This window comes from Rhipicephalus microplus, chromosome 2, assembly GCF_043290135.1.
Source record: "Rhipicephalus microplus isolate Deutch F79 chromosome 2, USDA_Rmic, whole genome shotgun sequence".
NCBI classification, from domain to species: domain Eukaryota; kingdom Metazoa; phylum Arthropoda; class Arachnida; order Ixodida; family Ixodidae; genus Rhipicephalus; species Rhipicephalus microplus.
The window spans coordinates 192,833,013-192,846,498 of NC_134701.1; the positions used below are offsets into that span (position 1 = coordinate 192,833,013).

A 13,486-nucleotide genomic window follows, 5' to 3' on the forward strand; every position below is an offset into this window, starting at 1 on the left:
AACTCTCTGCGAAGAGTGCAAGAAAGCACCGGTGTTTAATTGCATTCGTCTTCACTCGCACGTGTTCCAATTCGCAGGTGGCTCCGGGCTTCATCATGAACATGGTGTGCGTCACTGTGGAGCTCATCAGCATCCACACGCTGGGGCCGCTCGTATTCAGCGTGCACAATTTCCCGGCGTGGGCAGCGACAAACCAGACTGATACGCCGGCTCTTTCCGCATGAGCTGTGCGCTCATTAATGACCGTTAGTGAGTCCTCGCGTGCACTCACGCTAAATATAGCAATTAATGACGTAACTGCATTTCATTATTCGGTTTCTCGCCGTAACTGACCGAGATTTTTTTTAAATGTTCTCCAGAACTCACGCGAACTATGGCGCTAACAGTTTGACGACTTGCCAAAACCAAATCATAAGTTTCAAAAGCACGAGTAGTTTTGCGTACATGCACAGTAAGCCATGAATACTTTGATTTTATCTTGTCTGTGAGGTTTAACGCCCCAAAACCACCATATGAATATGAGGGACGCTGTAGTGAAGTACTCCGGAAATTTCGACCACCTGGGGTTCTTTAACGTGTCACCGAAATCTGAGCACACGGGCCTACAGGATTTCCGCCTCTATTCAAAACGCAGCCGCCACAGCCGGGATTCGATCCCGCGACCTGCGGGTCAGTATAGCTGAGCACCTTTTCCACTAGAACACCGTGGCGGGGCACCATGAGCACTTTTCCGTGTGCTGTCAACGACTTGCTAAACTTTCTTATGCGCATGATATTGCGAAAGAGTGGTAAAAACATAACGCATTGCTTTGTTAAAAACTAATTCATTTACTGAATATTTAAATTTGACAGCTGTGCAATGTCGACTGTTTTGAACAGTGTAATAGACTAGTAGAGATTATGCACATATCGCATTGAATGTTCTTCATTCGAAAAAAAAAGAAGCATGCGAATAAAATAAAGGGTTTTTTTTTTCGCCTTTGCGTACTGTGTTCTTTCAACATTTCTTTTTTTCAACGAATTCTCTAAATATCACTCTATGTATTCAACTTTAGATTCTTTTTAGGAATAGCGGTAAGGTTTATGCTCTTTCATAAAGATATACATGCACTTTCAGTAAAGTTTTCTCGAAATAAAACTTCCATAACTTCCAAGAGAATTAGAACTTACTTTCCCGAGCCAAAGAATTTTGTTTATGAAAAGTTAAATTTCCTACACTGGAACATGGCATCCTTTGTGAATCTCGTATCACTCCACTTTTTTTGTATTTGACGCAGGTAGTTAGGAATGTGTCATCAATTTCAAATAAGAGCCCTTTAAGTCGACTACCAACACCGATCTCGTCTTCACCGGAGGACTGCCAAAAAATAGGGATGATGAAAATTGCATGTGGTGATACAATATATCTTCCCATTGCACAGCATGCTTACATGGCGCAGTACTGTTATTGAAGATAACAAACTTGCGAAACACCTTACTATTGTCTTGATTCAGAAAGCTGCATCGGGAAGAACAAGGATAACCAACTTAAGGGAAACCCTTAAGCTTCCCCTTTCTTATGGCAAGAAGATGGCATCGTTGGGTCCAATGCCCACATCGATTTTTCATTCGCTGGCCCCACTACGCTTCTCGGTGGACACCTCAGCGACGCAGTGAGGGAAAGAACGTATTTGTGCGTGCAATTAACCACCTTAAACTCTGACAGTTCGCTTACTATACGTAGAGTTGCAAGGTAGGTCATCCACCTTATAGTTGAATATTTTGACAACCAGCCAATCACATTATGCGTGTACACTTTTTGCGCTTTCTTGATGCTTTGGCTCACCACTACGACGCTCATGACAATTGTTACAAAGGTCTACGTAATGGACGTTCATTTTTAAACAACCCATACGATACATATTTCTTCAGTTAATATATGTGTGTACCAAAATAAAACGCGATTTCTCCGATATTGGAACTACATCTTCACACAAAGTTATATTCAATACAGCTCATATTACGCCTGAATTCGGGCCCACATTAGCGCGTTTCCTCAGCATGAAGATTTCGTAAACGTCAAAAAAAGTAGTGGGTCATGCTATTGCTTATATGTGGATGTCATCAGTAGCAATGCAGGTTGTCAACTTTATTGAGGTACAGATGGACGTATCGCGTATCCGGGCTCAGCTTTCGAGTATAGCATACGTTGGCGGTCTCAACGTGTGCTTAGCTCCATTGGCGGAAAACGATAGCATTCAAATGTGTGATATTATGGTCTCACAGTATAGTGCGCGCTTATATATACATTAGAAGTCTTTTTGGGATATTTAAATAACGTACCACAGCTGTTCGACTGAAGGACCTCCAGTGAATGTATAATCACTTTTTTTCTTAGTGCACGCTGACACCCGGACACAAAAAAAGTGTGCGCTAAGAAAAGGTTATTATGCATTTATACCAACCATTTAGTCTTGCAGTTCCACTACAGCAAATGTGTTGAAAATTAGGCATTGTGATTCCGATTCGGTAGTTGCTTTTGCTGTGACGCCGGACATGCACAAAGGAAGCCATACTCATTTCTCTCCTGCCCCCACCCCCAACGATATATTTTTACAGACTCTTTCCTTCTTTCTTTTTTTCCTATCTTTCTTTTTCTTTTTCTTTCTTCCTTTATTCCTCTTTTCTTCCTTGCTTTATTTTTTCTCACTTTCCTTTTTTTTCTTTAAGTGACTTGTCTAGTCTTCATACTTGTGGCTTCGAGCACGCTTGCGGCTTTGTTTATTCTAGATTTGGTTTTTTCTTACGATAACGAAAATCGCTCGTTGAGAATTTGTGAGCTAATACGAATAGGTGAGAATAGTAGGTTACAGTGGTATAGCGGGGCGAGCTTCGTGAACTTCACCTTGCTTCAAAGTGGCCGCGTGCTAGACTCAGCCGGAAGAATGAATTTTAGGTGAATCCGTGTTGTGCTACCCATCATTACCGAACTGGCTTGAGTGCCATGCGTTGCAGCTCCCGTAGACACTGGCACCAGATTTGTCGGCATAGAGCACAATCACGAATCTCATTGTTCATTCCACTTGACCCATAGCTCACTGCCAAAGATGGCTGTTCCCTATAAGCGGTGAAAAAAATGTGGTCGATAGTTGCCGGCACAACTTACTTCGAATATGACTCACCTCAATCTAAGTCAAGCCAACCATGTCATTGAAAAAGTCATTTTGCACCAAATCTAGTTTAAGTATGCCCGAGAAGATTTCGACATGGGGTGGACAACGCACATTGAATATCATCGTTGGAATAACCGTTATTTGTGGCTGTTGACAAAGTTCTTGGTCTGTACTAAACATGTTCTGTGCCTTCGAGAGTGCATGCAACATCATAGTTATTTGAATTAGGTATACATGCTCTAACGGCCAATTAACGTGCCGTTGAAAGGACCATAAAACTGTAGGGTATATGTATAAGTTACAACTATACGGAAAACTTGAATTCCTTCTCTTTGTCTTCGGGTAAGTGTATTAAGTGCACTCCTTGTATTACTTTATTTGTGAATATGTCTCTTTGACGAAAGAGTTGCGTTATCAGCTATAACCTATTCCCGCTTATCTAATCGCGTTCCAAACAAAGCTCTATATGATTCGAAACAAAATTTACTCAGCAACAGCTTAATACCTATGATGTGGTAAGATGTTATTAATCGTAGTCGGAGTTAATTCATACGGGCCACGAGGTCATTACCATCCTCTCAAGTGATGCCGGCCGCAACATTGAATAGGTCTACGTTCCGTTCCAGACCAACACAATTCTCCAAAACAGAATAGCACGGGCCTCGACGGTAATGAGGCGGCCGATGCGGCAGCCCATGCGCTCACTCTCCGCGCACCATCCTAATCCCTACCAATCCGCACCTCGGAACCAGCCCTGGCCTACAGCTTTAAGTAGATGACAAAATATTACCAATCCGGCCATCATATCTGCCCAAGCCCCTGTAAAGGCATCACAAAGGCGGAGGAGCAAATCCTCCTTTGTCTTTACACTAAACCCTATTGTGCCCAGCCATCCTATAACACTTCAACGCCGCTTTCACGCGGAAATGCCAGAACTGTGAGGAAAATTACTGTGATATTTTTCGCGTGGTGCGTACATGCCGAAAAAAACCCTAAACGACCCGACCCTTCCCAGGAGGACTGGGCGGCAGCTCTGCTCGGCTGCTCTCACCTGACAGCCTGATGGGTCTTGGTTGAGCGCGCCAGAGCCGCAGCTGACGCCAATGGGACCTCGTAAGTGGGAGCCGATCTATAGTGTTAGTACGGGGTGGCCCTTTAGGCACTTCTCGCCGCTGTCCCCGTACATAACTTCCATAAATAAATGCCTTGTATGACCACCACCTCCCGCAATGTGCGCATGGATTAAATTGTCTCTGAAGAGTACAAGAGAGTGTTAGCGCTTAATTCCATTAGTCTGCACTCGAGCGTGTTTTGATTCGCAGGCGTTTCCAGGCTTCTTAATGAACATGGTCTGCGTCACCGTGGAGCTCATCAACATCCAACCACTGGAGTCCCTCTTATTACGTGTGTGCAATTACTAGGCGAGGCCAGCTCCTTCCGGATGAGCTGAGGCCTCATTAAAAGACCACACGCAATTTCTCGCGTGGTCTCACATTATATTTTCCAAACAGCAATGTAGTCTCACCTTATGATTTGGCATTGTGCTATATATCACTCTTTTTTTTCTGTTTTCAAGAACTCGCGGAAAGTATCGTTTGAGTTCAAGCTCTCATAACCAGTTATCGCAATGTCGCTACTTGCCAAAAGCAAGTCGTAGCGCAGTACTTCAAACATGACGCTTCAGGGAGCATGGATTCGTTTTACGGACATGCGCAGTAATCCATACAAAATTCTCGGTGACCAGCCATCAATGACTCGGTAAGCATCATCGCGCTCGTTATAACATAAATAAGCTATGAATGCTTGATACATTGCTTAATTATGGAATGCACTCATAGAACTACTGACGGCGACAGCTGTGCAATATTGACTATTTTATATACTATCATAGAATGGAAGAGACAACTATGACATTCGGTGTTCTTCACTCCAAAAAAATATGTGAAATTGTGCGTACACATAGTACCATTTTTATGGGTTGTTTATTTTTTTTGTTCACCGAATATCATCGATGATTACAAATATTGTGTATGTAACTTTTTATGCTATTTTATTTAAAGGAAACCGTTCAGGATCTTTCTTGAAGGTACTTCCAAATATTATTATAACTTACTTTTGTGGGCCGGAAATTAGTGTTTATAAAGAGTTCATGGGCAACACTGCCGTATAAATTTGTTTTAGGCCCGTATTTTCCCTTGATCTCCCATCTTAGCGCACACCCACGCGAATGCAAAAGCCATAGCAACAGTTACACCGACTATATTACACCCCGATATTTTCTCGCCCAGATGCTAACGTTTCTATTCCCCTGTTCTCTTCGCTAGTAAAATAAACATGTAGCTGTTTTCACCCCATCTCCGAACTCGAGGCCCTCTCGACATTTCGTACCGGTTATAACGAGATCGCCATTTAGTGCTTTCGCGACCGGGCATTCTTTGGTTTCCCTGGCGAAAATATTTCTCCAATTACAACATTCTCGTTACGCACTCGTTTTCTTCGCATTTTTCTTCCGTCTTCGAAAGAACTCGCAGGCTTCCTTGCGTATTCACCTGAGACGACTCGAAAACAAAAGCGTCTCTTCTTCTTAATGAATGTGTAAATCAGCACAAAGCACGAGCTTCACGTGTCACTGCTGAGCGCCGTCTTCATTTTCTTCTCTAGAAGTTGCGTGGTCTACGGTTTTGTTCACCGCCTGAAGGAGGGCGTTACAACAGCATCGCGTGGTGTTAGTGTACATGACGTCACATCAGAAAATATGCTGTCAGGACGTCATGAAAAAATGACCACATGATGACGTCATATGAGGACGTCATCACGGGGTCACTTTTTGAATCGCCCGCCCTCGGTGCCATGAGACGGTCCCCGTCGATAGTCGCATACCCGTTTAACAAGGCATCTAAACATTTCGCCTAATAATGACAATGGTTCATTTAACATGCTCTAAATGCGACATCGCATGCAGGCTCACGGTCTCAAGAGTAAGGAGTGATGCACGTGAACCTGGGTAAGCGAGACTAGCTTCTCATAGCTGTGTTGTGTGCATATCAATATACAAACACTTAAGTATGCCACAGCAAAATGACGGAAAGTCGGGCTATGGTAGCACTTCGTCCTTATGGAATCTCGTGAAAAAAAGCCACTGTTTTTGTTTCCTAGATTGGTGTAGTTATACAGTTGGGGGTCTCTTGCTTGTTTATGGTATAGTGTTTCAACCACGTTTCTTTGAAGAACACCTCCACTCTGATAGATATGTGGGGTTTAACGTCCCAAAACCACCATATGATTATGAGAGACGCCGTAGTGGAGGGCTCCGGAAATTTCGACCACCTGGGGTTCTTTAACGTGCACCCAAATCTGAGCACACGGGCCTACAACATTTCCGCCTCCATCGGAAATGCAGCCGCCGCAGCCGGGATTCGAACCCGCGACGTGCGGGCACCTCCACTCAGATATCGTTGAAATATTCGTTAGACACATACAATAATATGGTACGTTCTCGATCTTTTTGGATGACAGCGTTAAAGAGCTCGTTTCGCAAAAACTCCAGCATTGGCTTCTGTGCCGGTGCCCTTGGTTGTCGCAAAAAAATAATCTTAACCATGATCAAAAACTTGACATTTGTTCAAAAAAATAAATATTAAAAGAAAATTTAGCCGATCCCACATACCTCAGCAATGAATTTCATGCGAAGCATGCGGATGAAAGGTGAATGTCCTGATTTATTTTTTTGGCGAAATGTTATGAAGTGGTGCTCAATATATGTACAAATCTACGCACCACCATACGTTCAACAGCCGCATACGTTTCTTCATTAGCAATTGTTTGCAGTTGCGTATAAAGAGCTGGACTTTGCGCCGACGCTCACGATGGTAGTTGTCAACACTGCAACACAAATCAACCTCAGCGGATGGCACCCAACTGCAATTGACGTTAACCCGCCATGACGGCTGTACCACAGGTGTACACATGTAATGTTTTAAATTTTTGATAACCGGTACTGCAACAAGATTAGACATTTCAGGAACATTAAGGTTTATTTGCAAAGTGTTTCAGAGACCTGGCGTGGCTCTGTGGCAGAATACTTGATTGGCACGCAGAATGATAGGGTTCGATCGCTGTTGGGTCTTTCTTCTTTGCATTCGTCTGGTCAACGCTGCTTATGTCAGCTTTTCTTAACACTGAAGCGTTAAATTACCCCTGTGTCTTCTCATTGTTCCTGAGTTGATATATACTGTCAAACACCTGTAGCACACCCACATACCAGTGGCACATACCCGCCCCCTGGTATGTGCCACTGTTTTAAGTAAAGTATTTCACGGTGTAGGCGACGGCATTGTGACATTATTCATGTCATGACCAGCGCGTCGTATTCGTTGTTATGTCTGCGAGTCCACACCGAACGTCCATGCCTCTGAAAAAGGCAATATGTGTCAAGGCCAGCACGCAAGCTCACCTGACGCGATGAACAACTCAACGGCGTCATCACGCGACGGCGCCTTTCTGCCGCGCACGTGCAGTGAGTCACCTCAGCCAGCCGGCCGGCGCCTTCCTGTCTGGCGAGTCTGACACAATGCGTGACAACGTCACTCGTCCTTAGGTGCAGCCACGTGCAGCGCAGCGGCTCCAGATTCGATGAGAAGACGCGGCCCAGCGGTGACCCCATTGGAGGAGTCTGACCTGACGACCAGTGTCGCTTCTGGTTGGACATTTGGTTACTCAAAGAATCCACCCGGTGCATATGAAAGAAGCCCTGCGGCGCGTCGCGAGCAGTAGACGTGTGTCAGAGAGCAGACCTATGTGTTAGAGACCTATGTGATAGATAGATAGATGGATAGATAGATAGATAGATAGATAGATAGATAGATAGATAGATAGATAGATAGATAGATAGATAAATGGATAGATGGATAGATAGAGATAGATAGATAGATAGATAGATGGATAGATAGATAGATAGATGGATAGATAGATAGATAGATAGATAGATAGATAGATAGATAGATAGATAGATAGATAGATAGATAGATAGATAGATAGATAGATAGATAGATAGATAGATAGATAGATAGATAGATAGATAGATAGATAGATAGATAGATAGATAGATAGATAGATAGATAGATAGATAGATAGATAGATAGATAGATAGATAGATAGATAGATAGATAGATAGATAGATAGATAGATAGATAGATAGATAGATAGATAGATAGATAGATAGATAGATAGATAGATAGATAGATATGCCAAAAGGGCTTCCATACGCAAAGAAATGCCAATCAACAGGCTCCGTTTTTTTTTTTTTTTTTACACCTCCCCAACAAGCTCTCGCATTTTTCCACTGCGCGTGGAAAGAGGCTGGTTGCGCGAAGGAAAGATGCACGAAGTCGTTTGTGGCGTGTAAAAAAAACGTCGGAGCCTGTTGACAGGCCCTCTAAAATTTTCAAGTCCAAGCGGGGTTCGTAACAAGACCATCCGCGTGGCAAGAAAGTGTTCTACCACAGAGGCACATCATGAGTTTGAAATTAGTCGTTTGTCGTGCGTCCTCAATGTATGAGTAGGTAGGCACCTCTCGCGCAGTTTGTCCGCTAGAAAGTGGTACTTGTATATGCTGAATATATGATGAAAAGATGCGAGATGGCGGTACTTGGGGTGTAGTGTTCACTAGTTGGATGGACGGACAGATACACAGACCGACGGACGGACGGATGCACGCACGGACGAACGGACTGATGGGCGCTTCGCCTCACTTATCATCCTTTACTCCGTGGACATTTTGCGAATTCTTTACTCAAGAAACTCGCTAGCAGACATTGCCTGCGTCGGCATTGCGAGGCGAGAGAGAGGGAGTGTAGGAGAAGGAGGGGAAGTTGATGCGCGTGCTTAAGGTGGCGGTTCCAGTTCCTCCTTCTCGCAATAGTTCGAAAGATGACACCAGACGATGTCACTCATCCACGCTTGCAAAAAGCGAGAAATTGCTCACGCAAGTACGGTCAGCGTCGCCTCGCGCGTGTCTTGTATGCCATGCGACGCGGCGGAAATCAGCCGAAGTTCGCCGAAGTTCGCCGAAGCTTCTGAGTCGCCGAAGTTCTCTAAGAAATGCTTCGCATTTAAAACGCCCCGTTATACGGCTTGTCCTGGTTCTTATTTCTTGATGTTTTACTTCTAGCCTTTCGCGACGCTCAGCAGGCGCGTTCATGCTCATTTCGCACGAGCGTTTACAACGATGATAGTTAAGCACGAGTCGCGCGGAGTTACACATGTTTCAGGCCGAAATTCTTGCATAGATTTCACAGCGTTGCACCTGATGTATGGAATGGAGTATAGGTACATCTGTCAGCATATGCGTGCACACGAGGGGGACACAGCGGACGCACCCCCCCCCCCCCCCTTGTTCCCTAAAAGTCGGTGCGCGAAGTGCGTCCTGTACTATAGTGCCTAGAATGTGCACCCATACAATGCATTAATAGAGAAAGGGGCGCTGCTCTAAGCATTGACTTCCCTTCGTGTATGTGTATGTCCACCTGAGGACGCCAGCGATGCTAAGATTATTAATGAGAGTTACGCAGCACCCTGGGATCTTCATATGCAAGGCAAGAAAAAAGAAACATCGCGCCCTCTTTGAAGCGGCACTACATATATAAATAATATTCGCATGGCATGTCAGCGTCCTTCCTTCCACAGTTTCAAACCTGACAGACATAAAAAAACTCAAAGGAACGCGCAAAACATGAGCTGCCGAACAACGAAGGGATGCACATTACTAAAGACTCTGCGGAGAACGCTGCTTCTGCGAACGCATGACGAACGCGCAATTTTCCGGCGCACCGAAACCATTTGCCACTTGATGACACCGCCCCACCTGCTGACGTGGTGCGAGTGGAAAGGATTGTTTACTCAGCCCTCTTCCTTTTACGGTTGGTGTTTGCTACGTGTGGTGACTAGACTTACCTTGTGAGGCAAACTATGAATCCTGGATATATAATCCATACCTGTTTTACCCGTTTCATTATTTTTAATTGCGCCACGTTCGGCAAACGTTTGAACTCACATAAAACAACTTGATTTTTCATTTAGCAGATGGAGCTACCACCGAAAAACACCTGTGAGATTTCCGATTCATTGAAAATATTTAATTTGAAGCACTGGGTGGTCAATTTAGTGAGCACAAATAGATACAAGACACAATATGCATCTACTAATGTGCAACAGTTGTTGGTAGTGAGCGTTTAAAAGAAAAAAAAAGCGAGTGACTGCAAAAGTGGCCAGCAGGAAAATTAGCTATATTCAATGCTGTCTTGTAGGTTCCCTAATAAAGATAAAAAAATTCTCTTCATTCAAGCACAGAAAGGGGCCTGTTGCATCATTATATAGAAGTTCAGAGTATCAGCAAGTATAGTTTGGCGCTTAGTCGGTAATGCGTGACTAAGTACAGCCATAAACAGCCCCATTGAAACAATAATAATTGATTTATTTTTCGTTAAAGCACTAAGCGACTTCATATGGAAAATAAGTCTAATGTAGTCTACATAGCCTCAAAATATTATGGTTTTGCTATGTAAAAACAAAAGATATTCCTACACAAACCTTCGTTAATTTGCCCATTTTCATTGGAACGTAGAAAATTACTAATTACTTTAAGTCCAATATCTCTTGATAGAAACGAATGGCACTTCGCCTAAAGGCACAGTAAATTCCGCTTTTACGTTCAATAGCTTCGCCGTACTCGCAGTACAACGGAGGCTTGTACAGCGAAAATGCTTTTGTTGCTTACACTATTTTCATTGCTACTAGGTAACGCTTCCAACCAGGCAATAAAATGAAGTGTCATTTAAAAGAGGGGATAATAAGCTTTCTGAAGTAGCCCAATTCGGTTTTCTTTGCTAAGCTCAGCGAGCCCAGTGAATCCGCAAACAATGCGTAAAAGGCGGAGTGGTTGCAGCCGGAGTGGAACCACCACCTTAATGGGGGTGTAACGCCGCTGGGAGTAAAGTGAACTAGAACGAACTAGTTCACTATAGCTGGGAGGGATAGCTAGAAGAGAGTGGGGCAGCGAGTGTAGGCTAGCAAACGCTGCCCGTGTCGGCGTTGCGAGGTGAGAGAGCGTAGGAGAAGACAGACGTGGAGGGGTGCGCATGCGCAGTAAAAGTGGTCACGCCTCTCACCGGATTGAGCTCACAATAAGACTCTTCGCTTCTAAATGATCGAGGAGAACGAACTGTACTCATTTGGCGGTACCCCGCAGGCTTCTGGTTGGCTGTGTTTCATTTAACGAGAATACGTGATGCTCAACTAAGGGTAAGCAGGAAGCCATCCCAATTCCTATGATGTCAGCTGTTAAACCACGTCCGCAATTACTGAATAAATTCATGTGCACGCGCTTTCGGGGCTCACAGATTTTTTTCAGTTCCCAACTTCCTTGGGGTCCCAATACTTAAACCCTATTCATTGTGAGGTAAAATCCGATTTAAACTATAGCCAGGGAAGCAGCTAATCCAATGAAGTATCTTCAATAAAGAATCGTTTTTTATTTACGTATTGTTTGTTGGGAATATTTCTAATGATTTTGAAGAAATGTTCGATGATGAAAAGTGCAGTGTACTTCACACAATTACATGAAGCAAGATCATAAAGCTAATTCAAGAAGAAAAATACGGAATTATATATTTTACGTATTGGCCATGCCAGAGGGGAAATGAAAAGTTTTACAACCGGAACCCGCTTGTGTTGTCACTTCATTCCGCGGATTAATTTTCTTTAGATACGAAGCAGCTTTTTGACTATCTTGCGTAAAGCTGTTCCTCCGTACGAACGCGCCACGCGCCGTAGGTGTTGGCGCGGCGCCAAGTAGGTCACGCTCACGGTAGTCACGCAGCTGCTGCGAGTTGAGGTCAAGCTCCGCTCGCAGTGCGCGCAGCATCCCTTTCTCCCTCGCCTGCTGTGCACTCGCTGCGGCGCTCGCAGCTGCTGCCTTGTCCGTTCTGCCGCAACACCTGCCGCGACCGCCGCTCGCTACACCACTGACTCGTCGGTTCACGCGCAATAATCCTGGCGCGCGCCTAAAGTACGCGTTGAAACATGTCTGTACGTGTCACCTACAAGACCTACGTCCGGGATCGCTTCAAACGAACCACCCGTGCGAAACGCTGCTGATTCGCATCCCATCAAAGTTCCCTTCGGGTAGATGGTGCAAGATTTATTAATGTGTCAACGCTGATAGTAGAATGAAAGTGTAGTAGTAGAGAACCTCAGGTCGTATAGTAGGGAACCGTTATAATAAAGAACGCCATGTTGATTCTCCCACGTGCGTGGTGCTGTCGTGAGTATTCTTAGAGTGGCTCGTGCCCAAATTTTCATGAAAAAACTGACAGCATATCCACGAGGTTAATGATGAGTAGGGCGAAGCGCGGACGGACGACCGCATGGAAGGACGGATGGACATACAGACAGACACACAGACAGACAGACAGACAGACAGACAGACAGACAGACAGACAGACAGACAGACAGACAGACAGACAGACAGACAGGTGGACGAACGAACGGACGGATGTATGGACGAATGGACGCCTGGGTGGACGCACAGACTGACGGACGGATGGATGTATGGCCGCACGGAAGCACGGACGGACTGATAGACGCTTCGTCCCACTCATCATCATTGATTCCGTGGATATGCTGTGACACTGTTTTTATTGACTTGGAATAAAAACTAACTGGCTACTACGACGACTACGACTACACGGGACATACGACCCACGGCGTAAGGAGCTTCGCCCCTAAAAAGCTGTTAAAACCCTTTTTGCTGAGTAAACTTGTGGGCCATGCTCATTATTCAAGTCAGGTGGGAATCTTATTATGACGAGCACAGTACACAAGCACTCACTTATCCAAACCTTTCATTGAAACATGCCATTCACACCACAAACGCGGCATTTCCTCGTTTGTGGGGTTCTGTGGTCAGCCTGTTCTGGCAGTCCCACATTGCTAGGACAGGCCAACTAAAACGAAGTCATCATCAGTAGTTTTTTATTCGGATGTCGTACGCTGCTACACAGGGGACAGAAGAAGAAAGCGTTGCCTCACGAGGTCCTCGCGCATATTCGAGATTGTCGCAGGCATTGCAACGGAAGTCTGCACGAACACACCTATAAAAACGTTCTTTCGAGGCCGTCTTGCTCCCGTATTGCCGTCTTCCAGCGCTTCATCAATTGAGGCAAGTACAATTTTTATGCGCGTTGCAAGATGCAAGCTACGAACTGGAATATAATAATGCCATAGCAAACCGTTGACTGCTTGCAGTTGCTTTCCTCGAGATCAACGCTTAACAAACA

General features: G+C 44.7%; 1 protein-coding gene across 1 annotated transcript in view; it reads left to right on the forward strand.

The window, feature by feature from the left end:
• LOC142793177 (Na(+)/dicarboxylate cotransporter 3-like) overlaps positions 1 to 883 on the forward strand; it is a 30,826-nt gene extending 29,943 nt beyond the window's left edge. The window contains exon 11 of the mRNA XM_075885756.1: positions 78 to 883. Coding sequence (XP_075741871.1) covers positions 78 to 224 — 147 coding nt within the window. The 3' untranslated portion in view covers positions 225 to 883. The remainder of the gene's footprint in view (positions 1 to 77) is intronic.
• Positions 884 to 13,486: the final 12,603 nt, after the last annotated feature.